Source organism: Artemia sp. Qi Xiang Cuo, chromosome 12, assembly GCF_049724085.1.
Source record: "Artemia sp. Qi Xiang Cuo chromosome 12, ASM4972408v1, whole genome shotgun sequence".
NCBI classification, from domain to species: domain Eukaryota; kingdom Metazoa; phylum Arthropoda; class Branchiopoda; order Anostraca; family Artemiidae; genus Artemia; species Artemia sp. Qi Xiang Cuo.
The window spans coordinates 42069878-42097392 of NC_142805.1; the positions used below are offsets into that span (position 1 = coordinate 42069878).

At 36.6% G+C, this 27515-nt stretch overlaps 1 protein-coding gene across 6 annotated transcripts in view; it reads left to right on the top strand.

Annotated features, from left to right (window-relative positions):
• Nucleotides 1-27515, top strand: part of LOC148946130 (uncharacterized) — a 115866-nt gene that overhangs the window by 79983 nt on the left and 8368 nt on the right. For all 6 annotated transcript variants that reach the window (XM_089098148.1, XM_089098151.1, XM_089098150.1 and 3 more), the window contains exons 9-12: nucleotides 483-713; nucleotides 4752-4898; nucleotides 13995-14185; nucleotides 19811-19900. In XM_089098148.1, the coding sequence (XP_088954274.1) occupies nucleotides 483-713; nucleotides 4752-4898; nucleotides 13995-14185; nucleotides 19811-19900 (659 nt within the window). The remainder of the gene's footprint in view (nucleotides 1-482; nucleotides 714-4751; nucleotides 4899-13994; nucleotides 14186-19810; nucleotides 19901-27515) is intronic.

Consider the following 27515-nt stretch of genomic DNA (forward strand, 5'->3'; position numbering starts at 1 on the left):
GAAGTCGGCAATGGGAAGGGACTATTTTCTCTCTCTCTATCTGTCTTTCTTTCTCTTCTATCTCCCTCTCTTTTTCTCCCGCCTCTCTCTTCCGTTTTCTTTCTCTCTATCTTTCTCCTCTCTCTCTCTCCATCTTTCTCTCTGTCCTTTCTCTCTTTCGTTTCACTGGTGCCTCATGTTTACCTTTCAATTAAAAAGCTGAAGGTAGGAGGAGGCGAGGCTTTTGGAAGGTTCATTGGCCTACTTTAGTCCTATAGCCATAATGATTGAAAAATTCTTGCAAGATTCCGGACTAAAAAAGCTCCAACACGCTTAGATATTTACTAAAAAGCTCTCTCTCTCTCTCTCTCTCTCTCTCTCTCTCTCTCTCTCTCTCTCTCTCTCTCTCTCTTGATCTTTCTTTCTCTTTATATCTCTTTTTCTTTCTTTGTCTCTCTTTCTCAGCCACAAAAAAGCGAAAATGTATTCCTTTGATTTTACAGAATTGTCATTTAACGACAAGGTTAATGAGCGCGATATCTTTAGTTTGGAAAATGAAATATTAGCTAAATCCATTGAATCTGAGTACTACTCATCACAGAATACCAAATTTCTGGATGACGAGGATTTAGACGCTGTTATGAACGGATACAAACGAGACATGTCCGACTTCTGCAAGTTTGGCCTGCATTGTACCCATCGAATCTGTGCAAAGAAGCATGTTGATCTCACAGGTAACCTTACTGTAAATGATAACTTTTGACTTTCTTTTAACTATTTAGTTCCATGGCTAATATTAAATAGCAAAAAATTACTAAGCAAATCATCAGACTAAAGACAACTCGCTATCAGTGGAAAATTGTTGAAGTCACCTCTGAATTTGGCTTTTGTTTGAAAATCAAAAAGACTTTTTATTGTTCAATAAGTTTTCGTTGGAAGTCTCTGAAATTTGCTTCATATTAATTTTTCTCTTGTCCTAATTATTTAGGTGATCATATTAACTTTTTGCTCAAAGATAGTTTTTGTGGATTTTTTTTGTGTGTTTCATTTCCGCTTTCTAGAGCTATAACGGGAGAAAGGTTGAGATGGCCAGGGCACGTTCTGCGGATGAAGGATGACAGATTGCCGAAGATTGTCCTTTTTGGCCGACCGTCTTCGGCTAAATGGAAAGCAGGTCGTCCGCGGTTGGGGTGGAAGGGTGTCATAAAGAAAGATTTAAGGGAAATGGGAATTTCCTGGGAGGGTTTTAAGAGGAAGGCTTTGAATAGATTGGGATGGAGGAGGAGCGAGCGTAGTCGTGTTGGTATCAGGCGGCTTGGTGCTGTGGTGAGTTGTTAGTAATAGTAGCAGTAGTAATAATATGGAGATTATAATGGTTGCAGCAGTGAGTGCAGCCTAGTAAAGGGCGAACCACGGCCTACAGTAATCATAAGTTTGAAAGGGTGTTTAAAAATAAAATTGTCCACTGAGCACGAATCGCCATTTTAAGGTAATGATTATTGGTATTAATTTTGGTTAATCTTAATTGTAAGGATATTACGAAAATAAATTTACATTCAAAAACAGCAAGGAACCCCTCGAAAATGGTGTCAGTTCGAAATACAAACTGCACCATTGAAATCACCGAAATCTCACATAGTGTAAATCTTTTCTCCTGGGGGAGATCTTATCGAAACGGTGATCGTAGAATGTTAGGGGAGAGCTCATTTTAAACGATATCCTCATATCTAGTGCCTTTTTTGTCATATCATTTGAAGAAAAATTCCAAGACGGGTTTGTAGACGACATCATAATATCAAGTATAGATGGGAAATGTAACATTACTACATTTAGAAAAGCTGTATCAAACGTAATATTGGACTATCGTAAGCAAAAAAACAAAACAAAAAATAGATGACTTTTGAAATAGAAAATTAGACTAATCAAGCCTGCAGTAAAACTGGTCAAAATTAAAATTCATTTATTATACAAAAATAAAGGCTTTTATCCCAGTGCTTCAGATATTGCATTGTTGTAAGCTTTGTTGTAGGCTTTATAGCTTTGTTGCAAGCCTTTAGGTCTTGTTCCTTCATATGCCAGAATGTTCTTGCTGTAGGCATACATATTTACAGAGGTTTTGGGTTCCATTTCCTAAGTGATGAACTTTGGAGCCTTGAATTCAGTGTGTCTTATGACAAAGTACAGAAATACATACACTCTTTTGTAATGGATGAAAGTAGCTAAATTGTTGTATCGAAAGGCCACTTTTCTCAATGGGTCGTGGACAATTTCGACCGTGATATAGCAACAATCGATATTCGTAATGCTTTTTACTGTCCGCGAGGACGGGGGTTCAAATCCTTGTGTTGCTGGTTATTTGGTTTTTACAGGGGTTTTGGCGTGACTCTGTAAGCTCAGCCAGGCTCGACTCAGCTCTAAATGGGTATCTGGAAGAATCTGGGGAAGGTAAACAGGAAGAGTGTGCGAATTGCGCTTCCTGGCTGAAGAGCCATGAAACGGAGATCAGCACCGTCGGTAGGGACCGTAAAGCCTAACGCCGTATGCTTTACCTTTCTTTTACCTCTCCGTTGCTGACAAACAAAATAATTCGTCCTCCAACGAATGAAATAATATAGAAAGCGAAAATTCCCTCCACTGCAAACGACCAATAGCTCCTAACGACCTCCTCGATATTCTTTGGATCACTTAAAACATCTCAACCGGTGAAAGTGAAAATTGTTTTTGATGGCTATGAAAATCAAATATAAGTGATCTTTAGCACAGGTTGTACGTGAAGCAACCCTTTGTTGTAATGGCCTTAGATGGAAATTAGCTTTCCGATTATCAAGAAAGAATTTTCAGTACTTATCGGTTAGCTGGAACACACCCGAGAAGTGAAGATTGGTTAATACTAATGAATTAGAACAAAATACGATGAAAATATAATATTTTAGAAACAATTTTTGGGCTATATATCTGCACATTAGGGGGATGGGAATAAAGTATAGCATATATTACATACCTATCCTAGGTACTTTTTTGCCCCTTCAACTCCAAAAAATTTAAGTTTAAATATTTGTGACGGAATGAGCAATACCTCACTAGGCAAAGGAAATATGTTTTTCACTAGTATCTTTGAGATTCTATAAGCGGTTATTGTCGCGTGTGTTACAGCTAACCGATAAGTACCGAATTTTCTTTCCATTTCTAGAACCAAACACTGTTTTATCCATATACTGGGAAGTGATTTTCAAGGAAGAAATATTTATTCAGAAACTGACATAGACAGTCATCGTCATGGAAGCTCTAAACTAGTTCAGGGAAACATGTTGATTTAATACTGCTCCTATAACATTCTTCTGGTAACATTGTAATGTAATCTGCCACACATTCTGATAAGTTCTATGAAATTCAAGCCAAGAGAAGAGATATTGGAGAGGAGGTGCGCAAAATCTTGCCTTTTGTTCACGCACTAACAAGCTGTGACCAGAGTTGCCAGATGGGGAGCATTTGCTCCATTTTGGCGCTTTTTTGAGGCGGATGCGTATTGAATTTTTCAAATTGGCGCATTTTTTTGGGGGGGGGAGGATAGTTTGTTCTTTGGATTTTCAATAGAAAAATGAAGCCTGTGGCGGATTTTCACTTCTATGGCGGTGCAAATTCAAACATGACACTTGGTAACATTGCCTGTTACACCACAAGTGTGTTATTTGACAAAAGTTAATTGTCTTCCAAGACATTATGCCAGTGGGCTTTGCATTTTGGATCATTCGAAAGTGTTACTGTAGAAAATTTGGTCGAGATTGGTCGTAAAGTCGTGGGTCACCATATAAATGTAACATTGACACAGGAAACCTAAATATTCTTCTTGTGAACAATAAACGAGAAAAATATTCGAGCTACAAACGAATTTGATATTGCTTGCTTTTCCCGAAAGTGAAATGCGCTGAAATATTCTGCATCTACAGTGCCTCGTTTGGAAAAATCTGTACATGTCAGTCCCTGAATCAGCCCTATATGGCATTTGATTTTGATGATATAATACTGCATAATTTTTCCAAATTCAGTTTTTTGAATTTTAAACAACCTTAATTTGGGTTTTTTTTTTATTTAACATTTCTTACAAACATAGCGAAAATAAGCTACCTAGGATCTTAAGCCATTTATATTTAAGATTTTTAAAAAGTAGATTTTCAGAACTGGCCAGGTTATTAGTCTTGGGAGGACCATTTTTTTATGTCCTTCAGTTTTTATTAATTAATGTTGTACTCTTTTTCAGCATGAACATTTTTGTAATTTGATACCAAGTTATGTGGTTTTGGAATTATGATGGGATATGTGTCACAGTATTAGGGATATATGTTTTTCGTTTTCTTTTTCAATGTGAATTTTCCTGTGATTTAACACCAAACACGATTTTTTCAATTTTTGATTGTGTATAAAATTTCTCATTTGTTGTCAAGATGGCGGCCAAAAACGTATTTTGCACAGTAATAGTTATGTGTGTTTTTAGTATGTTTGTAAGAATAAAAGTATTTATGCTCCAATTAGTTCCACCCCAAGGTTTTTTTTCTTATTGCTACTGTACTATTTCCAGGTTGACCTATTCTGTGGTTCATTTCTCTTAGTTTTCGTTTTAATATTGCTATTTACTTTTATTTGGGAAATTATTTTGAAAAGTTTTTTTTATGATTAATATAGACAATAGATATGCAAATTTTTCTTCAGAAAAATTTTACTAACCCTCATCAAATATTTCATAACATTTATTGAAAGTAAACATTATATTGCAGATAGAATACTCGATGAAGATAGGTCAGCGAAATATGAAATGTACAATCCTGGTGAATTTCCCAAAAGGGATTCAATAGTATCTTTGATAATAACTAAAATCCGGAGTCGAAACGACTTAGTTGGAGTAATACTCTTGCAAGAACAAGGTAAGTCCTAGCATAAATTGACTTACAAGATTGATAATCATTTGTGTATAAAAAAAAACATGAAGAGGCCTCTATCAAACCATAATTTATTCTGGGGAGAAGGAAATCTGCTAAAAGAGGTGACTTCATAAAAAGAACTTTACAGATTAATTAGGGAAAACATTAAAAAATCTTCAGATTCTGAAGAAATCTTGGGCGCCAGGGCTTTGCTCAAGCAAAACCGTGGTTTAAGTACGATTACCTGAGGTCCAAGTGGAGGGAGATGGCAAAAATTATGTGAAGCAGGGCTTTTGCTATACAGCTCTTTGGCTAGTGTACCTTACTCTTAACCTTAGTTCGTTTTTACCTTCAGAGGTGCATAGAAAGTGTCTGGAAAACATCCAGTTATCTTATTTTCAGGCTTCTCCCTGCATGTTTTTCCATTCGGTGTTGCATGGTTTATGTCATTTGAAGTTGTTTTTTAACATCTTCTTCTGCCTTCTCTCTCTGGTTGCCACAGGAATATATGTTTGGCAGTTTCGTGCCTGATATGCGGATTAAATCGTATCGGGTGAGACGTCTTTGCATTCAGATTTTTATTGTGATTTTGGGAAATATTGCAAATAAACTTGAATCATTGAATCGATGAAGTATGGCGAAAAGGGTTCTTGTTTGGTAGATATTTGCTATTTACATATTCAGCAATATTTTTAATGTATGGTTAAATATTTAACCAAATTAATTCTTAAATATTTGGTAATATTCAGTATTATATAAGAAGCACTGGGTTTTGAAGAAAGAAGTAAGAAGTTATAAGCGCTTTGCTACTCACTTTTGTCCACAGGTAGCACCTTGAAAGTAGATATAAAAAAGTAATACTGTTTCGTAAAAATAGTACCATTGTGAAAAATTGTGCTCCCGGACTTGGAGATTGTTATCATCAGCTTCAGGTTTCAATGCAAATCTTTGTTTTTGGGATTTCGGAAAGAACACAAACCTGCATTTTAGTTAAAGGCAGTGTAAATATTAGTTAATTATAATAACAATTTGCAGTATCTTTGTTTAGATGTTCGAAAAATTTGAACTGCAAAGCTCTTTTGCAGTTTAACTGTTATGTCGATTCTTGCAAATGACAGTTTATTATATAAAAATATTACATTCATATTCGTGCAGCATATTTCTGATCCTGACATATGTATGAACTCAGTCGGAGGATTTAGCACCTCAATGGAAAAAGATACAGTTTTCATTCCATAGTAAAAGAGGTGAAAATTTCTGTTGTGTGCTATATTCTCGCTTATGTTTGCAGCTTTAAAAATTATTTTTATCAAAATTGGCATAATATCGTAAGGTAGCAAATTTTTTAATCTGGTGTAAAAATTTTTAATCAATTATCATAACATGGCTTTGAATGTTACTGCCTTGCATTGTTTGTGATGGACATACTTGTGAAGAAGGAAGTTTTATTAGTGTCACTGTTGCTAAATCTGAAAGGTACTTTGCTATAATTCTCAACTGCCTCTGCAAGAAAAACAACCATACACATATGGACTACGAAACTCATAGAGAACATTCTAAAGAAGCAAAATTCGTTCTGGGATTTTGCGTATTGAGAAAACTGCTGAAAGGTTTTGCGATACGTGCGTTACGAAACTTTTTTGGATTATAGTACTTTTATTGTGACGAAAAAGTACAATTAATTTAAGTGGGATGGTGGCCCGGCTTACAATTTCTCGACGCTTTTAGTGAAGGTTGCCCGTCTTTGGGAATTCACGCTTTACGTGAATATGTATAGCGAGCCAGAAACCTAACAACTCTTCAGAGTGCTGGAAGGAATTAAGACTTGTCAATCGATATATTGTGTTCTTAAGCATTTGTTAATCCTTTTTTCATTTCAAACCTGTTGATTGAATGCAAATGATTGAATCTGAGTTGATTTAACAAAAAGTATTTCCATCATTTTTTTTTTTTAAATACTGGTAGAAAAAGTGCACTCTTCTTTGCTGAAACTCGACTTGTCATCTTATCTTGAACCATATAGCCTGAAGTCATTGGTCATCATAAGAGGTTGAATTAAAGATTAGTAAAATTACTTGAAAGTTTTAAAGAATCTGTTGTGGCCCAATGCTAATCCTACTTAAGGTAGCTCAGTTCATTCTTTCTTCCTTTATTATTTTCTTGATGAAAATTCATAATATTTCCTTCGGACACATTTTAGATAGTACTCTCAAATGATCCTGAGTTGTCGTCAACCCTTGAATGATCTAGCAAAATATGGACCAGTTTTCATATTGTGGGTGATTAACAATATTCATCAGGATACTATTCTTTCTCGTCTTATTATTACTTTTCTCGGTTCTAAATTTTTTTTTGCAATTTTCAGTTTTGTTTTTCGAGAATAGCATTTTACATATTATGCACCAGAGGCAACACTATAGTGTTGCCTATAGTAAAGACCATACGGCTCAAATGTTGTATTATTTATCTTTTTTATATTATTATTTTTTTTTTCGAGGGGCACTTCGTATGGAAGGGGTCGTCGTATAAAATTCAAAGGGGGCTAATTCGATTAGAAATCGGGAATTCTAGTGCCCTTTTTAATAGTCGAAAGTGATCAGAGGGCAACAAGCCCCCCCCCCCACGCCCTTTTCCCCCAAATACATCCGATAAAAATTTGAGATAACCATTTTGTTAAAAATAGTACAAAGATCATATAACAAAACTCCGAGGTCGACACAACCCCCCAGGGCCCCGGGGCAGGCGTCATATATACCCTGAGGGCATATATGGTTCTTATAGAAGGGATGCTCTTATAAACGTCAGAGAGGGTTCATTTGATCGGAAATTAAAAGTTAAAGTTCACTGTTTCAGAGTCAAAAAAGATCGGAAGGCAACTACCCCCCCCCCTCCCCTCACGCCCTTTTTTCCCCAAATCGATCTGATAAAAATTTTGATATAGCCATTTTGTTAAAAATAGTTCAAACATCAGATAATAAAAACTCCGGGGTCGACAAAAAAACCCCAAGGCCCAAGGGCAGGCGTTGTAAGTTATGCCCTGGGGGCATGTATGGTTCATATAGAGGGGATGCTCGTATAAACTTCAGAGAGGACTCATTTGATTATAAATTGAAATTTATAGTTCACTTTTAAAAAGTCAAAATGATTGAAGGGCAATTTGTCCCCCCCCCCATGCCATTTTTCCTCAGACCCATCCGATAAACATTTTGAGATGGCTATTTTGTTAAAAAATAGTTCAAACATCAGATAATAAAAACTCCGGGGTCGACACAAACTCTCAGAGCCCGATGTCAACTGTTTCAAGTTTTGCCCCGGGGGTAATAAGGTTTTTATGTAAGGAGAGGTCGTATAAACTTCAGCGGTGGCTCATTTGATTGGAAATTGATAGTTCTAGTTTTCTTTTTATGTGTCAAAAGGGATCGGAGGGCACCCTCTTTTCCCCAAATGCATGCGATCACAATTTTGGGATCGGCAGTTTGTTTGAAATAGTCCAAAGATCAGATAACAAAAACTTCGGGGTCAACATAACCCCCAGAGACCGAGAGAAGGGTTTTAACTTATGCCCTGGGGGCATATAAAGTTTTTATGGAAGAAGTGGTCGTATTAATATCGGAGGGGACTTAAATGATCAGAAATTGAAAGTTCTAGTTCGCTTTTTATAAGAGACAAAAGGGATCCCATGGCGACTCGGCCCCCCCCCTCCCTGCCAACCCTCTTTTCCCAAATAAGTCCGATCGCATTTTTTACATAGCCATTTTGTATAGTTCAAACATCAGATAATAAAAACTCCGGGGTCGACACAAACCCCCAGAGCCCGATGGCAGCTGTTTTAATTTATGTCCCGGGGGTATATAAAGTTTTTATGTAAGGAGAGGTCTTATAAACTTCAAAGGTGGCTCATTTGATTGGAAATTGATAGTTCTAGTTTTCTTTTTATGATTCAAAAGGGATCGGAGGACACCCTTTTTTCCCCAAATGCATGCGATCACAAATTCGGGATCGCCAGTTGGTTTGAAATAGTCCAACGATCAGATAACAAAAACTTTGGGGTCAACATAACCCCCAGAGACCGGAAGAAGGGTTTTAACTTATGCCTTGGGGGCATATAAAGTTTTTATGGAAGAAGCGGTCGTATTGATATCGGAGGGGACTTAAATGATCAGAAATTGAAAGTTCTAATTCGCTTTTTAAGAGACAAAAGTGATCCCATGGCAACTATCCCTCTCCCCCTGCCAACCCTCTTTTCCCAAATGAGTCCAATCGAATTTTTTTAGCCATTTTGTCAAATGGCTATGTTCAAACATCGGATAATAAAAAACTCTGGGGCCGACACAACCCCCAGGGGCCCGGGGGCAGGCGTATGCCCTGGGGGCATATATGATTCTCATAGAAGGGATGCTCGTATAAACTTTAGAGAGGGCTCATTTGGTTGGAAATTGAAAGTCCTAGTTCACTTTTAAAGAGTCAAAAGAGGTCGAAGGGCGATTATCACCCCCCCCCCCGCCCTGTTTCCCCAGACCCATTCGATAAAATTTTGAGATAGCCATTTTGTTGAAAAATAGTTCAAACATCAGATGATAAAAACTCGGGTCACACAAACCCCCAGAGCCCGCGGGCTGGTGTTTTAAGTTATGCCCCGGGGGAATATGAGGTTTTTATGTAAGGGAATGTCGTATAAACTCATGAGGTGGCTCATTTAATTGAAAATTGAAGTTCTAGTTTCCTTTTTATGAGTCAAAGAAATCGGAGGGCATCGACCCCTCCCCCCACACACCCTCTTTTCTCCAAATGCATCCGATCTAAATTTTGAGATTGTCAGTTTTTTTAAAATAGTCCAAAGATCAGATAACAAATACTTTAGGGTCAACATACCCCCCCCCCCCAGAGCCCGGGGGAAGGGTCATATCTCATGCCCTGGGGGCATATAAAGTTTTTATGGAAGAAGTGGTCGTAATAACCTCGGAGGGGACTCAAATGATCAGGAATTGAAAGTTCTAATTCCCTTCTTAAGAGTCAAAAGTGATCCGATGGCAACTAGCCCCTCCCCTCTCTGTCAATGCTCTTCCCCAAAAGAGTCCGATCGAATTTCTTATATAGCCATTTCCTTCAAAATAGATCGAAGATTACCTAACAAAGACTCCAGGGATAACACAGCGCACCAGAACGTGGGGGGGGCAAGTGTTGTACATTATGCCCTGGGGCATATAAGGTTTTTATAGAAGAGATGGTAGTATAAACTTCGGAGGGGGCTCATTCGATTGTAAATCAGAATTTGTAGTGCCCTTTTTAAGAGTCAAAGGTGATCGTAGGGCAACTTCCCCCCCCCCAAGGCCTCTTTTTCCCCAAATGCACCTTTTCATAATTTTGAGATAGCCATTTTGTTCAAAATAGTTTAAAGATCAAATAACAAAAACTCAGGGATCAAAAAAATCCTCTAGAACCCGGGGGAAGTGTTGTAAGTTATGACCTGGGGGCAGATAAGCTTTTATGCAAGAGATGGTCGTATGAACATCAGAAGTGGATCCTTTGATTGGAAATTGAAATTTCTATTTACCTTTTTAATAGTCATCAAAAGTGATCAGCGGGCCTATACCCCCCCCCCCTCACCCTCTTTACCCCACATGCATCCGATCAAAATTGTGCTTGAAAAAGTCCAACGATCAGATGACAAAACTTAGGGGCAATATACAACCCCCCTGCCCCTCCCGAAACCCGGGGGAAGGGTTGTAACTTATACCCCGGGGGCATGTAAGATTTTTACGGAAAGGTGGTCGTATAAACTTTGAAGGGGACTCAAATGATTTAAAATTGAAAGTTCTAGTTCCATTTTTAATACTCAAGTGGTCCAATGGCAACTAGCCTCCTCCCACCAGACTTAAGGTCATAATGCTCCCATTTTTCCCCAGAGGCGCTTCATGTGGAAGGGATGGTCGTACAAACTTCCGATGGCCTTGTTCGATTGGAAATCGGAAGTTATAGTGTCCTTTTTAGGAATCAAAAGTGATCAGAGGGCAAATGGCCCCCACGCCCTTTTTTCCTCAAATGCATCCGATAAAAATTCTGATTAGATAACAAAAACTCCGGGGTTGACCCCCCCCCAGGGCCCAGGGGCAGGCGGTGTAAGTTATGCCCTGAGGGTTTATATTGTTTTTATGCAAGGGCTGCTCGTATAAACTTCAGGATGCGTTTATTTTATTGGAAATTGAAAATTCTAGTTCACATTTTAAGAGTCAAAAGAGATCGGAGGTCAACTAGCCCCCCGCCCTTTTTTCCCCAAACCCATCCAATAAAATGTTATTGAAAATAGTTCAAACTATAAATAACAAAAACCCCAGGGTCTACAACGCCTCATAGCCCAATGGCAAGTGTTTTAATTTATGCCTCGGGGGCATATAAGGTTTTTATGTAAGGTAGGGTGGTCGTATAAAGTGTAGGGTGGTTTATGTGGTGTAGGGTGGTCGTATAAAGTTCAGAGGTAGCTCATTTGATTCAAAATTGAGTTACCTTTTCAAGAATCAAAAGTGATCGGAGGGCATCTACCCCCCCCTACACCCTCGTTTCCTTAAATGCATCTGAGGGATTTGAGCGAGGAAAATAAGGGTTGTAACTTGTGTCCATGGGGGTATATAAGGTTTTATGGAAGAGGTGGTCGTATTTTCTTTGGAGGGGACTCGAATGATCAGAAATTCAAAGTTCTAGTTCCCTTTTTCAGAGTCAAGAGTGATCCGATGGCAACTAGCACCACCCCCCCCCCCACCCCCCCTCCCCATCAACTCTCCTTTCCCCAAATGCGTACTATCGAATTATTTATACAGCCATTTTGTTCAAAATTGACCAAAAATCATTTAATAAAAACTCCAGGGATAACACAGCCCCCCCCCCCCCGAACCCGGGGTTAAGTTTTGTAAGTTATGTCCCGGGGTATATAAGGTTTTTATGAAAGGGATGATAGTATAAACTTCACAGGGCCATTTGGTTGTAAATCGGAATTTCCAGTGCCCTTTTTAAGAGTCAAATTTGATCGGATTGTTACGAGGCCGTCCCCCCTTCCAAGGCCCTTTTTCCCCAAATGCATCCGATCAAAATTTTTAGCCATTTTGTTCAAAATAGTTCAAAGATAAAATAAAAAAACTCCGGGTTTGACACAACTCCCCCAGAGCCAGTGGACAAGTGTTGTAAGTTATGCACCGGGGGCATTTAAGGTTTTTTATGTAACGAGTGGTCGTTTAACTTCAGAGGTGGCTCATTTGATTGGAAATTGAAAGTTCTAGTTACTATTTTAAGAGTCAAAAGTGAGAGGAGGGCACCTACCCCCCCCCCCCCCTCACACACACCCTCTTTTCTCCAAACGTATTCAATCAAAATTTGGTGATAGCTATTTTTTAACTAGTCCAACAATCAGATAAAAAAAAATCCTGTAAAAGTCTAAAACCTTCTATTTTTTTGTACCTATTGCAACATTGAAAATAAACATAAAAATTACAGTAAAATTAAATTTTGAACTTATGAACTTTCAGCAATTAATATCAATATATGTTAAATATTCATTTTAATTTTATATTTTTGTTCAAGACTGTTCAAGACAAATATAGCTTCACTAAAAACAAGAGTTTGGATATTGCCCCTTCCTTAACTGTAAAAGTCTAAATCCTAACTACTGCTTCATTGGTGCTTCACTGAAAGCAAATCATGTTACAAATATTTTCTTTTCCAGTTATTGCAGCATTGAAATAACTGTGAAATAAAATCTTACAGTGAAAAGAACTGATAATCTTTCAACAATTCATAGCATTATATATCAAACATTCAGTTTGATTTTATTTGTAATTTACAAGACTGTTCAAAACACTTATAGTTTTCAGTAAAGCGCCAATGAAGCCGTAGGTTTTAGACTTTTACATTGAGAGAAGGAGGCAAAACCCAACCTCTTGTTTGTAGAAATTTTTGTTCGTTTCAAGCTTGATTTGCATATTCAATCTAAGTTTCACTCGTTTTAAGATTTTTGTACTCTTTATATTAGTACCTATTGTATGTTTGTTTGCTATGATTGTTTATTTAATTTCTGTTCGTTTTGGGTTTCATTTATACTTCAATAGCAAAATATGTTTGTTCTTTATAAGCTTGATTCGCATATTCAAATTAAGTTTTACTTGTTTTAAGGTTTATTTATTCATTTATATTAGTACCTCTTGTATTTTTTTTGATATGATTGTTTATTTAATTTCTTTTCGTTTTTGGTTTCTTTTATTCTTTAATAGTAATTTCGTGCCTTTTTGAGTTTAAGTTATTGTATATTTCTATTTCTTCTGATCATAAGTTTAATATGGCCTTTACTTTTCTTTAGAAAACTTCTTTTTCGGAAAGTTTTTTTTGATTAATTTTGTAAAAAAACAAAACAAAAACAAAACAAAAAAAAACGCTAGATTGGTGCCATTATGTTATCCTGCATCTTTCCATTGCACTAAAAATAGTTTTCCTTTGCTGAATACAATTGTAGTTTTCGCTGATGATAAGCATTTTTAGTACTTCTGAAAAATGGAAACAGATTTTCAGCCAAGTTTAATTGACTTGATTGAGACTTTGGGACCAGCTACCTTACCCTTAAATGTTCTTAAGTTGATTTCTTTTATGGTTTTGTCATCTGTCACGGTATTATTCTCAGTTAACTGGAACCAATTGATAGAAAGTAGCGCCCAAATAGATTTCAAGTATAAGAATTTACATTAAAAATTAAAAATCTTGAGTTCTGGGGGTACCTCAAGATGTCTCTGTTAGCGCACGAATTAAAGTTGGGTTCATCAATGCTGGAAACAATGATAATTATCAGCTACGGTTAAGCATTACAGTTAGGAATTGATAAAAGTAACTTATTTTACATTAACTGTAAACCTTCTATTTATCTGCTTCGATTATGAATAAAACAAGAAATAAAGGTGAATCGTGTATAGTACTTTTGCCTCGTCCATTCTAAGGGGCAGTACTGGGACTTAACCAAGAGATTGGTTTTGGTAATCCCTTGATTTTAAGGAAATACTTTTGAATAATCTCTGTATTATTTTTTGCCGAACAATCTTTTTTATACTATTTATTGATTTACAGACTCTGAAAGTGAGATTGATCCAGAAACGTTGACGAGCCTTATGGAGGCAATGCAGAGGTTCTACAAGGGAACAAAATGTATTGACTTTAAAGGAAGACCTTGCGAAGGGGAACTCTTTGCAGCTAAGAGTAGTGTAGATGATTCTTGGTATAGATCACGGGTTATAGACATATATGGAGATGAAGTGGAGGTTGGTTTTTTCTTCTTTTATCATGAAATTTATATTTCATTTCTTTTGCCAACGATCTTACGTTGTACTTCTATTAATACTTATTGCAAGTCCTTGCGTTATTACTTCAGAAGAGGTACAGGGAATTTTGAGGGAGTAGAGTCTTTCTGCCCAATCACTTCTCTAAATGAACACTTTACCTGCTTTTACCCCAACCAGGATCTACTTGCTTTTGCAGAGGCATCATTTAATTACTTTTTTTCCAATATACACCTCAGTAATTAAGTTGTCAACTCCTTGAACTTCTCAACATGGTATGTATCATGAATTTTTTTTTTTTTTTTTTTTTTTTTTTTTTACTGACGTATACTTTTATCAGTTCATAAAGGACAAATGATTAGTTTAAAAAAAACTGCTCTTGTTGGTTCAGGAGATGCTATTTTTTTTTGCCACGTGGCTGCTTTGTAAACTCACCACTAAGAGAGGATTAAATAGGAAGCTCCAATTTTTTCACCATTCCGTGAATTGATCAATTTTAGGAAGTTGATGTGACAAAATAGTTCTGCCTCAGCCCCAAATTTATAGAACTAAATTGCAAAATTAACGAAATCACGAAGATAAACGATTCTATGATTCCATCATGACTCTATGATGGGCAATTGTCACGATCTGTCATTGCTCATTGCAGCTAAATACCCATGGGTTGTGAAAGTGAAATTTTCATGTCATTTTCCCCTTTTTATCCTCAGTATGTCTCCAAAAAGCTGCCTAAAGGTCTTAAGGATTTGCAGAACTGTGACTGATGATTTTAGGTTCTGTACTAAGCTAATGCAAGTGTACAAATAGTTTTTAGTCAAGTTTCCAAAAGAAAGTTTTCGGCTATAACTGCCACATACTAGATTTCTTTCCAGCCAATTTTCTAGGGTGTATTGGTGTGCGAAAAGATGCCGCCTCAATACTTTAATCGATGGATTTTGCAGTTAAAGACTCATTTTACAGTAGTACCAAGGTTTTGCTGATTTTAAGGAATCATTATAAGAGAGTTTTAGTAGAGTTTGTTGAATATGCTCTTGGAACATTCAATGAATTTAATATTCAGCGTTTCCTTAGTGGGTCACTAGTTCTTTCAGAATTGGAAAGAAATTGAATCAGCATTAAAACTTTTTGCAGCAGCTTCCTAACTCGTTTTGGACGCTGAGAAGCCTTTCTGATACAGATGTTTATTCCCAGTCCGCTGAAAAAAGGAAATGAGTGAAAGACCGTCCGTCCAAAGCACAGTTTATATAATTAGCAGTATGATCTTTCCCTATCTCACCCATTATAAAAACCCGGACCGAGGTGCGATTGCTCCAGAGAATGTATAAACCGGTATAAACATAAGCGGCATTAGATCTTTTCACAGGTAGACAAAGAATAATCACCTACGGAACAAGTACTGAAAAAAACCACTTGGCCGGCTCACCAATAAGTGGACAATAAGTGCAGAAATAAGTGGGAGGAGCTTTTTGTTCGCACCGAGAATGAAGAGCCAGAAATCATCTGCGGTAAACTGGATAATTATATAAACTGTGGTCCAAAGGGAAAAACGTGTTTATACATGAAAAGTCGCTTTCTGAGTTAGATATACCACTGAATTAAGCTCAAAGAGGTAAATGGTATGTGCACTTATCTCCTAATAAAATCCCCTGCAAAGATTTTCTGGCAAAAACGTGTATCAGTAGCATTTGCCCCGTTTGCCAAAGCGGAAAAATTGATATTTAGGAGTGTCAGCAAACTTTGGCATGTAATTTAATTGCATAATTGGAAAGAATACCGTCTAAAATCAATCCTAAGAACTTTTCACTTGAATCCTGTGTCTAGCGTGGCGCAATGGGTGGGAAAAGTGCTGCAAAACTTGAGAAACTTTGAAGACGATGTTCTCGAAATAATGAAAAGCGTATATACGCCTTTTTTGAGATATTTCCAGTGAGTGCTACAAGGAAGCTGTCATACTAACAGATCCAAAAAAGATTTCCTTTACAAGGTGAAATTTACAATTTTGTTGAGCTAGTAAATCCGTCTTACGCGCTCTTAGTACAAGCTAAATATCTACAACCTCTTTGTATTCTTTGGACATGTTCATGGAACAAAGCAAAGATTGAAAGAAAGTGGTGAGTCTTGGCTTTATTTTACTCTGTGGTCAAAATGGATATTGAAACGGTTGATCCAACTTTGTTCTGACAAAATGTCGCTAGTATTAGAACACTGACGGGTCACAGAAAACTTGAAAACATTTTACAAGTAGCCTGGTTTCACTTTTGCTTATCATTTTCTATTGTTTTAGTCCAAAGACTTTTCAGTCTTTAAAAAGAATCAAACCTGAAAAACCCAATTGATTAGCTAATATTACACTATGTGCTACCCTTCAGATGAAATGTGAGCTAAAGAGACAGGCTGGAAACCATATTGTTTTTGAAGGTCCATTTAAAAAGTGTATGAAATAAGTCCAGTCAAATGCAACAGCCTCAGTATACTAAATGTTGAAAAGGATTGAGTCGATAGCTTCGGGAAGGGTGAAGAAATAGTTTCAGTATCCAAAATAGAGTGTGCCTTCGCAGATGCTAGGTTTTGACCTTAGAATCTTTGTTCGTCAACTCTTATTCATCTCATGTAGTTTAGCTAGTGTCCTCTCTCATCTCATTTTTTCTGTCCATGTGCTGGTTTTAGATATTAAAATCAAACATATGAAAAGAAGCTTGCCAAGCCTCGAAAACTGTAATCTCCTTTCAATTTCTTTAGGTTCTTTATTGAACCTAAACATTTGCAATATTTTCATCAGATTTCGAGCAGCAACATATTTTGAACAATACAGTCGTATATTTTCATCGGACTTCGAGCAACAACACATTTTGAACAACACATTTGCATATTGACATTGTATTTCGAGCAACAACATATTTTGTCCTTTAAGTTAGGTTAACCTAACTAGGTCAACCGTCGGATCAACCGTTTTAATATCCATTTTGACTACAGAGTAAAATAAAGGAAACGCTCACCATTCTCTTTCAATCTTTGCTTTATTCTATGAACCAGTTCCATGTTTAAGTCTTTTGAAAAAAAAATCATGATATCTTGTCAGAGAGAAACAAAGTGATGTTTGTCTCTAAGATTGAAATTTGCTCTCGTGTGTCGTTACTGCAAGAAAATTCATGGCAAGAGCAAGGCTCATCAAGGACTTGAAGGATCCCGTTATCATGGAATTCTATCTACAAAGGACAAAACTTAGAATGAATAGCTTGAGTCTACTGTAATCCTTTCCTTTTGCAAAATCATTTTTATCTAGCTACGCATTTCTACTTTTTTTGAACACTTTCTAATTAATTCCAATTAAGCTAATTCCAATAACCCTTATGATCTGCAACGGAATTATTTCGTCTGAAACGTTTACAATAAGCAGTATTTAGTTCGAAATAAGTAACGCAAGCCCATTGAATCATACTCCAAATATCAGCCATTATTACGTATGATCAGTCAAACCATCTAGTGAGATTATATAAGATTCAACAGGTGCTTATGTAACATTTTGGTAGAAAATACATACTAAGACGACACTGTCTATACATGATGTAAGAAACAAGGAAAAGAAAGGATAGAATAAATGAAAAATACAATCAAGCAGGTGAGAAAAACGAGGATTTTGTCTGCCAGTAGCAAACTATTAAAATGAAAAACAAGCAAATATTTCGACAAGGACCTCCGCCAAGTCGTCCTCAGTGCTAAAAAAAAAAAAAAAAGATAAAATCTAACCTTTTGAAGTGAAGTCTACAAAAAGAGAAAAGAGATATCTTTTCTTCGAAGTGCTTCAGTTTCAATGATGATTCAAACATTATGAGGATTATATCCATGAAACGGCATGGATATGTTACGAGACATGGAAAGTTATGACTGACATAAATTCAATCGTGATTTTTTTATCGTAATAACGTATGACACCATGCAATATGTTGTAGATGCGGTTTACTTTTGTACGGTTTTTACTTTCATTTATACAAATTGTTTGGAGAAAAAGAGCTCACAACCGTTACTCAAATATGGACCTCAAAGTTGCAATTATAAATTCTTACAAAACACAGCACTCTCCCCTTCTGAAAATCTTGGTTGTACCATGGCATGTGCTTGCCAAATCTTTATATGTGTAAATTTATTTTCCGTTATGAAAAGTTGTGGTATAATGTTACTTGGGTTAACCTTTAATTCTATACAAAATAATAAACACACCATTGATAAGTTGCAGTTTTTAGACTGGAATTTTGAATTATGAAATGGGCTTGATTTTAACAAGTATCTTTTCCACTTCGGTCTTATTTCTTTTTTTTACTTTTTGTTGGCTTGCTTTCCCCAATGCTCTTTGTGTAGAAGTCACAGATACAGCATGCGGGGACTAAACTATTTTTGTATTGTCTGTTTTTTTTGCCGGTATTATTACAGTGCACCTGGATATGGGCGGGTTAGAGCCCCTCCTCCTTGTGGCTGATGGAAGGGGCTAGTTTCTGGAAAAACTGAAAAACAGAGGGTGTAAAATAGCATTTTGTATTTCCTGCCCCTCCCCAAGAAACAAGTCCATTGACCAACCCTCCAACTTTTTCCCAATCTCTAGCCCCCAACCCCTTGAATTCAGATAATTATTCATATATGATCAAATTATAAGCCCTGAATTTCAAAGGCCTTGAACTTATTTCAGTTTTAAAATTGATTCCACATCTTCCTAAGGAGAGGGTTTAGAAATTGGTTTAAGCTTTGAAAATATAAAACCGTTTTATTTAAACGCTCCAAGATTATTCAAAAGAATAAAGTTGCTTTTCTTCTATTTTTCATTATTAAATTAGTGGCTTGACGCTAGGTTTGATTTATATTAAATTGAGAAAAAAGTCGACAAGAAGGAAAACGAATATAATTACAGGCAGTGAAAATGAAAATGCAATGCAAATATTTCGGCCGAGACCTCTGCTCGACCGTCCTCAGTGCAAAAAAAAAGGACCAAGGCCGTATCCATGGGGTTATGGTGTTTGAATCCCCCGAAATGTTTGTCCGACTCGTAAAAATGAATATAAACACATTTTTGATGTGTTTTTTTATGTTTTTTTTTTGTAACCCCCCGAAACAATCCTTCTCTAACCCTCTCCTCCCCCCTGAAAAACGATCCTAGATACAACCCTGAAAAGGACCTTGAAAAAACACCACAAAAACATCAGTGGTTCTGGTTTTCATCGTTTAAGAGGTTTTTTTTTTTTTTTTTTTTTTCTTTTTTTTTTTTTTTTTTTTTTAATATTAAATCCTATTTTACTTTGTGCAATAAGGACGATTGAAAGGAAGTTTCGGCCAAAATATTTGCATTGAATTTTCATTTCACTGGCTGAAAATATCTTCCTTTGCTTTTGTTCTCAAGTTTTATTCTCATCTTCTCACGCTTAGCCAGTGTGGTCTCAGAATTGTTTTTGTAATATATACTTTAAAATTAGATTTAACTTATTTCCTAAATCTTTTAAGTAAAAATTTAAGTTATGGTCCATGATGCATTTAATGAAAGATGTTACCCTTCTAAAGATTGAGTTTGAAATTTCTCATCTAGTACCTTCTTCTTCATTTATATAGTAATATTATTTCTAGGTTTATGACGTGGATACAGGATATCAAGAAACCATTCCAATAACAAACCTTCGAATTTTACAGAACCAGTTTGCTCACTTGCCTGAACAGGTACCAAAATACTGTGTAACTTAGAAATTATGCTATCGTTTTTTTTTTCAATTCTGGTCAAATCTTGCTCTGCTAGTTCAGTTTTTTAAGACCTGTTAGATTGAAGAATCCACAAAATATGTGATAAAAACAATTACAAAAGTAGTTTCAGATTTCTTTTTAAACTAAAAACATTTAACTGAAAATATTTTATCGTTTGTATTTACTGTATTTAAGAATATTCGTTTATTTTTGTTGATATTCATTTGCCAAAGTCGGTTTGTCTTTCCCTGAAAAGCTGACCTTTTTAACATGCAAGGTGTGCAGGGTAATCACTGCATCATGCTGTCTTTCCTTCTATTTTCAAGTAATCGTAAAATGTATAAACCAGCGTTTATGTTTCGCAATATAACTGCGCTTAGACTATATACAATTGCGGTGTGTATGTACAGGGATGTTCCTTAGAACTAAAATACTCGTGATTTTCTTTCGGATCTTTCTCTTCGAATATTTTTTTTTTTTTAGCTTCTTGGGGCAAACGTAAAACATTAGGAAATGGGCACGGTACCTATGAATACCTCTTTACTTTCAATGAATAATGCTCGCTTATCCCGCAGAATGAAAATAAAGCATATGAAGCTAAGAGAGGAAAGGTAATAATAAATGAAAAATATAACCAAAAAAGGGTGAAAAAACGAGGATTTTGTCAGCCAGCGGCAAAATATGAATACGAAAAACAAGAAAATATTTCAACAAGGACCTCCGCCAAGTCGTCCTCAGTGCCAAACAAACAAGAAAAAAAAATCATTTATTATTTCCTTTCCTCTCTTAACTTCAAATGTCATGTATAGCCAGCGTGGTGTTAGAAAGTATTTATGAAAATAAAGCTGAGCAGGAAGAGTTAACCAATTTAACAAAAAAACACGGTCAATGAGGAAGTTTGTCATAAAGTTTTTCATTTATAAATCCAACATAAAAGTGATCTTTCTATATCGTGCAGGAAAAAATAATCTTACATTTTTTTTTTGCATTTTGTAAATCAATAGCTTAATGAAATACGCTATATTGTTGAAAATATCGCAAATCACGATTTTTTACATAATTATTAATTGTTTTTCTGCGATAGATTGATTATAACGATGGAAGCGATGCTTCATTGAATAATTATGTACAGTGAGTACTCGTGATAGTTTTTATGCTAGACGGTCTTAAGCGCTCGCTTTACTTTCAATTGATATTTGTGGTCTTTTGCCGATTAAACATGGCTTATCACAGTTTATTCCGTCTTAAACTTGACGTGTGTAACTAATTCTATACCAAGATTAATCCATATCTCAATTGAATCCTGTACATTGGGCATTATACTCGTTTTTGGCTTACGTTCTGTTATTCTTAACTCTCTCTAAAAAAAAAGATGAACCTTGAACTCTGGAAAGACTCACAAAAAGATGTCTGCTGTCTATATTTTTGAAACAACCGGGAATTTTTTTTTTCTTTTATTGTTCTTCACTCTTATATAGATTTGATGTGTGTTTTGTATTCAATTCAAAATGCAAATCAGTCCCGGGAAAACTGAAGTTAGCCAAGATCCTTTTTTTAATTTGCACAAACCAATAGCCTACTTTTGGTGTATTTCGGATTCAGTCAGACAATATAGTTATCTTCATAGTCTTACATGGTATTGAAGATACATCAAAATTCATAAAAAAAGAAATTGAGGACCTTATTTTCTTTTTTTCGCACTAAGTAATGTCAGACCGCCAGAGACGCCTCCTTAAATGGCGTTTTTCAGGAGGGATTTGGAAAATTTCTTTGATCAGAGCTTTTTTAGGGGGGGGGGGGCGGGGGTAAATCAATAAGCTATGTTTCCTATAATTCCTAATTTCTGTGTTTCCTAATTTTTTTCCAAAATTTCAAGTCGTGTCAAAGTCAACAAAGCATGAAACTAGAAAATTAAGACTTAGACATTGACTATGCTTTAGAAGAATCATTAAAATCATTTGTTTTTAAGATTTTTTGTTTTAATTTGACTCACAATAAGATGTCTGCTGTCTATATTTTTGAAACAACGGGGAATCTTTTCTTTTATTGTTCCTAGTTCTAAAACTATCCTTGGAAAAATAATATTTAGCCTATTTTATTGCGATTTTGTTTGTAATTATAATTTTATTCCTGTTTATGTGGCGTGAACCTATATCTGGCACCTATATCAGATGAACCTTGAACTCTGGAAAGCCTCACAATAAGATGTCTGCTGTCTATATTTTTGAAACAACAGGGATTTTTTTCTTTTATTGTTCCTCACTCTTATGTAGATTTGATGTGTTTTGCATTCGATTCAAAATGCAAATCCGTCCCGGGAAAACTGAAGTTAGCCAAGATCATTTTTTCAACTTGCACAAATCAATAGCCTACTTTTGGTGTATTTCGGATCCAGTCAGACAATATAGTTATCTTCATAGTCTTACATGGTATTGAAGATACATCAAAATTCATAAAAAAAGAAATTGAGGACCTTATTTTCTTTTTTCGCACTAAGTAATGTCAGACCGCAAGAGACGCCTCCTTAAATGGCGTTTTTCAAGAGGGATTTGGAAAATCCCTTTTAGGGGGGGGGGGTAAATCAATAAGCTGTGTTTCCTTTAATTCCTATGTTTCCTAATTTTTTTCCTAAATTTCAACTCGTGTCAAAGTCAACAAAGTATGAAATTAGAAAATTAAGACTTAGGAATCGACTATGCTTTAAAAGAATCATTAAAACCATTTGTTTTTAGGAATAATTCTTTATTCAAAGATCATTATTGCAGTACAAATTGTTTATACGGCTTGGGTCTCCTTTGCTCCTCAAAATACACATACTTCAATTTTTTAATTAACCTAATCACTCAGCACGTAGGAGGGGTAGGGAGAAGGGAATTATTAAAAAGATAAATGTTTTATTATTAATTGTAAATATATGTATGTCTTTCTTTTATTTCTGATCTTTTTTCAAATAATGCCGGGAAACCCGCCTCCCCCTCCATGAAAGTTCCCCCATCCATCGAAAATTTCTCCATGCAGTTCTACCGCTTAAAATGTCCCCGTCGGAAAATTTATAGACAAATAAAACGAATTTCGTATAGGAATTCTGGCAAATTTTCCTCGTGTACAAAAACCTCTTTGAAAGCTTACCCCCAGCAACTTCCTTCCCAACGGAAAAGTCTCTCCGTAGAAAATCCCCCCTCAGAAGATTTCACTCTCAAAAATGTATGTATTCTTCCCAATAACAATAACTATATTTGAGCAATGGGCAATTTTCATAACTTGCAGCCCTTTCCTTTTTGGGGATGTGGGGGATCATATCAGTCCCAAACATTTAGTTATTGGACCTTTTAACTTTGCTGAACAAAATGGCTATTTCAAAAAATACAATATTTTTTAGAGGAAAAGGGGCGTGGGAGGGGGCTAGTTGTCCTCCAATCTTTTCGGTCAGTTACCAAGGGCACTAGAACTTTTAATTTCCTTTTAAATAAGTCCTCTCATTGCTTCAACATGATCACCCCTTGAAACACAAAAAAATAAAAAAAAAAAAAAAAATGAATAAATAAACACGCATCCGTGATCTTTCTTTTGGCAAAAAAACAAAAAAACAAAATTCCACGTTTTTTAAAGGAATGTCCGAAATTCCCTTTTCTCTGCTTGGATACAATTAGCTTTGCGAGTCAGCTTGTTTGGTCTTATGCAAGCTATGATGGTAAGTGTTAACAAGCTAGATTAGTTTCGATTGTGCTAGTTTAGGTTAAGTTAGATTAAATTTTGTGATAAATATTAGAAAGGGGTTAAAAACCTAAGCTAACCTAACCCGAAATAACCAAACCTAATCCAACCTAACCCGTCGTCATCAAAACCTTGCATTAAATTGAAAAATTTAACTGGCAACCCTGACTGAATCCAAGGAGAAAAAAAGTTATTTCGGACATGAACCGATGAATGTCGACATTCACAAATATCGAACATTCACGGTAACATATAAACGCTACCATGAATATCCGAAATTCCTTTTTTTTCATAGTGCGGACGAAAAGCACCAAAATACTTCGGTGTTTGAGGAAAGCACCAAAATTGGCTGAGATGTACTTTCGAGCATGTTCTTTAATATTGCTCGATTACGCAAACGAATTTTTTCCTCGGAACGCCGCCAAATGACTTGAAATCCAAGATGACGGACGAAAATACAAGTTTGTCAAAATGAGAAGACATGGCCGTTCAAATAGGCTCGACGGGTAATCGATGGCACAGGTTCCGAATATGAGCTTAACAATAACCTAAGTTGTACCGTAGTGCCGCTAGGTGCCTAAATCCAAGATGGCGGTCGAACATATAAGTTTGTCAAAATGAAAAGATATGACCTCTTAAATAGGCCAGTATGGAGTAATTGATGGAAGAAGTTCCGAGTATGAACGTACAACTAACCTACGTTGTACCGTAGTGTTGCTAGGCGCTTCAGATTCAAGGTGGCGGTCGAAAAATACAAGTTTTGTTAAAACAAGAATTAATGACTTCAAATGGGCGGATTGGGAGCAATCGATACTTCAGATTCAGAAAATGCGCGTATATGCAAATAAATATACCTTAATTGTACCGTTGATCCGCTTGGGGTCTAAAATCGAAGATGGTAGAAGAAAATGTCAGTTTTCCGAATCGCACGAGGTTCATGATCCAGATATAACAGGCTGGAGTGGAGTAATTAATGCAGCAGTATTAAATATCGTTCTTTCATTCCGACATACGCCTAATAGCAGTACGGTCTGGACCGTACAAATTGCCTCAATATGAGACCGAGACGCGTCCAATTTATGGCCTTTGTTTACATTTGCTAAACCAAAATCAGTTAAATACTTGTTAACTCTTCATCTCTTCGTTTATTGTAAATGAATCAACAGAATCTAAACGGACGGATTAAGGCATTTGAGAATCATAATTTTATCAGGAACATAAAGAGATGAATCGAATCTTCTGGTAAAAAGATAATCACATGTTCAACAATTAAAGTGCTTTGATTTATACCAGCATAGTGGGCTACAGTTAAGGTCAAATTTCCTGCAGTGGTGCCTTCTTTTACACCCTTTTTTGCATCCACAATGCACTGTCTCGCGACAGACTTTTGACGCTGGCGGAAGGGAACCTAACCAATCGGAAAGCCACTTCCCATCGGTGCCTCTGACCCAGCCCAAGCCAGAAAAACTGGGAAGGGTGGGTGTTGATTCCAGGCTGCGACTTTACACATTACCTGGCTGTAGTGCAGGTCTAAGGATATATTGTAAAAGCGAAGCACAGCATGGAGGAAGTTTCTGCATGTTCTTGGTCTTTTGTCGTAGAAATGTTTTTTTCCTAAGTTCAATTACGTCGTCGCAGTCTTGTTTTAGGTCGTATGTCTTCATGACAAAGCGTTCAAGGTCGTGTACTTGCAGTTCTGTCACTTGGGAAGGCTGGTTTGTCAGTTGAAGGAAAGTCTCCGTCAGTCCTGGCATATTTTGCCAAGTCGCAAAGAAATGCCTCTTTCAGTGTTGGATAAAAGAAAAAACGGTATCACATCCTTTAAACGCGTGGAAGAACGAAAGTGCCTGTGATTTCGTCGGCCCCAGCGATCGAACTATCTCGTAAATGGGAACGTACTTTTGGTTGGTACCGACGCAATAAATAGTTCGGATACTCCAATGCGATCAAAGCATGAAGTTGCAATCACAATCACGTCTGTGTCCACTGTTCGTATGAGAATTGACGCATGTCATTGTAAGACTGCGTCACAAGCGTGGAGCAAAAGGCGGGTGTCAGCCTCTTCGTGTGAACATAACTGGACGAGGTTTTGCTCTTAGAATGCCTGGTTAGATATGAACGTGTTTCCAGTAGTATATACTCGTTTTGACGTTGGAGACCTTTTCACGACAGCATAGGACAGCATTTTAATTGAGCCTGTTATGTCTGCATCTACTTGCAGGAATTCTTTCCACTTCAATGGGATTTGTGTGTTCTGAACAACTTTTAGTCGTGAACCCTTGCCTCTCTGACTTCTGACAAATTTGTCTCTCGACATATCTGAGCTGATACTCTATCATGGGAAAAATCACGTTTTCTGCATACTCTCCAAAGGTCTTCGAACTTCCTGGGTTCAGCATTTGCATCAGAGCAGCTCCGTCTATCAGTTTTCGCTGTAACATTTGGAATGTTAGCCTCAGCAGCTGCGGTTAAGCTGATTAAGACATCTGCAAGTTCAGCCTTGTTGCGAACACGAATCAAGCCACGTAGTGTTCCAAACAGTGATACATCATTTCTAGCGGCGCTGAGCTGAGATTTCACTGAGGTTGGTCTTTTCTTCTTATACCCCCCAAATATGGCAATGCAATTCTTGACCAACAAAGCTGTTATAGTAACGATGAAACTGATCGCTAGATGACAGGTTGAACGAAAGCAGTCGACATGGAGGCAAATTTAAGCCGTTTGCAATGTGTCATGTTTGTTTGTTTTCAGATATTATTACTTTAGTCCACTCTTACTCTCACATGCCAGTGCCATCAATTACCCAGACTACCCTATTTGAGCGGTCATGTCTTCTCATTATAACAAACTCGTATTTTCGTCCGCCATTTTCAATTTGAGGCACCTTGCGGCACTATGGTTAAACTTAAGCTATTTTTGCGTTCATATTCGGAATCTATGCCATCGATTAATCCATACTAGCGTATTTGAACGGCCATGTCTTCTCATTTTGACAAACTCGTATTTTCGTCCGCCATTTTGGATTTGAGGCACCTAGCGGCACTACGGCACAAATTAAGGTTATTTTTAAGCTCATATTCAGAACCTCTGCCATCAATTATCCCATTCTAGCCTATTTGAACGGTCATGTCTTCTCATTTTGCCAAACTCATATTTTCGTCCGCGATCTTACATTGCAAGCTATCTAGCGGCGTTCCGATGAAAAATTTCCATTGCGTTATCGAGCGATATTAAGGAGCATGCTCAAAAGTACATCTCAGCCAATTTTGGTGCTTTCCTCAAATACGGAAGTATTCTGGTGTTTTTGACGCTTTTCGTCCGCACTACCTTAGATTTAGTCAGTGTTGCCAGTCAACTTTTTCAGTTTAATGCAAGGTTTGATGATGAAAGGTTAGGTTAGGTTAGCTTAAGTTAGGTTTGTAATCTATTTCTGATATTTATAACCAAGTTTAACCTAACCTAAATTAACCTAGCTTTAACTTTTACCATCATAGCTTGCATAAGACTGAAAAAGCTTACTCGCAAAGCTAATTGAATCCAAGCAGAGAAAAAGGAATTTCGGACATTCACCGGTGAATGTCGACATTAACCAGATGTCGGACATTCATGGATATATATAAATTGCCGTTTTCTGTGGAGCAGGCATTTTCTAGATTAGTGCGTTATCCTGTTTTCAAGATTGACCCATCCTTGGACGGGCAATTCAGTGTTGAGGTTAAATTTTCAGTTTTAAATCAGTTTAAATTCTCATGCCTCCAGGTTTCATACTTTTATGTCCAAACTGGAATATATAGGCCTACTTGAATTATAATTTTACTTCAAGGACGCACATTTTTTCTTAAAGTTCAAAATATGAAGATGACCTTGAAAGGCTGTATCC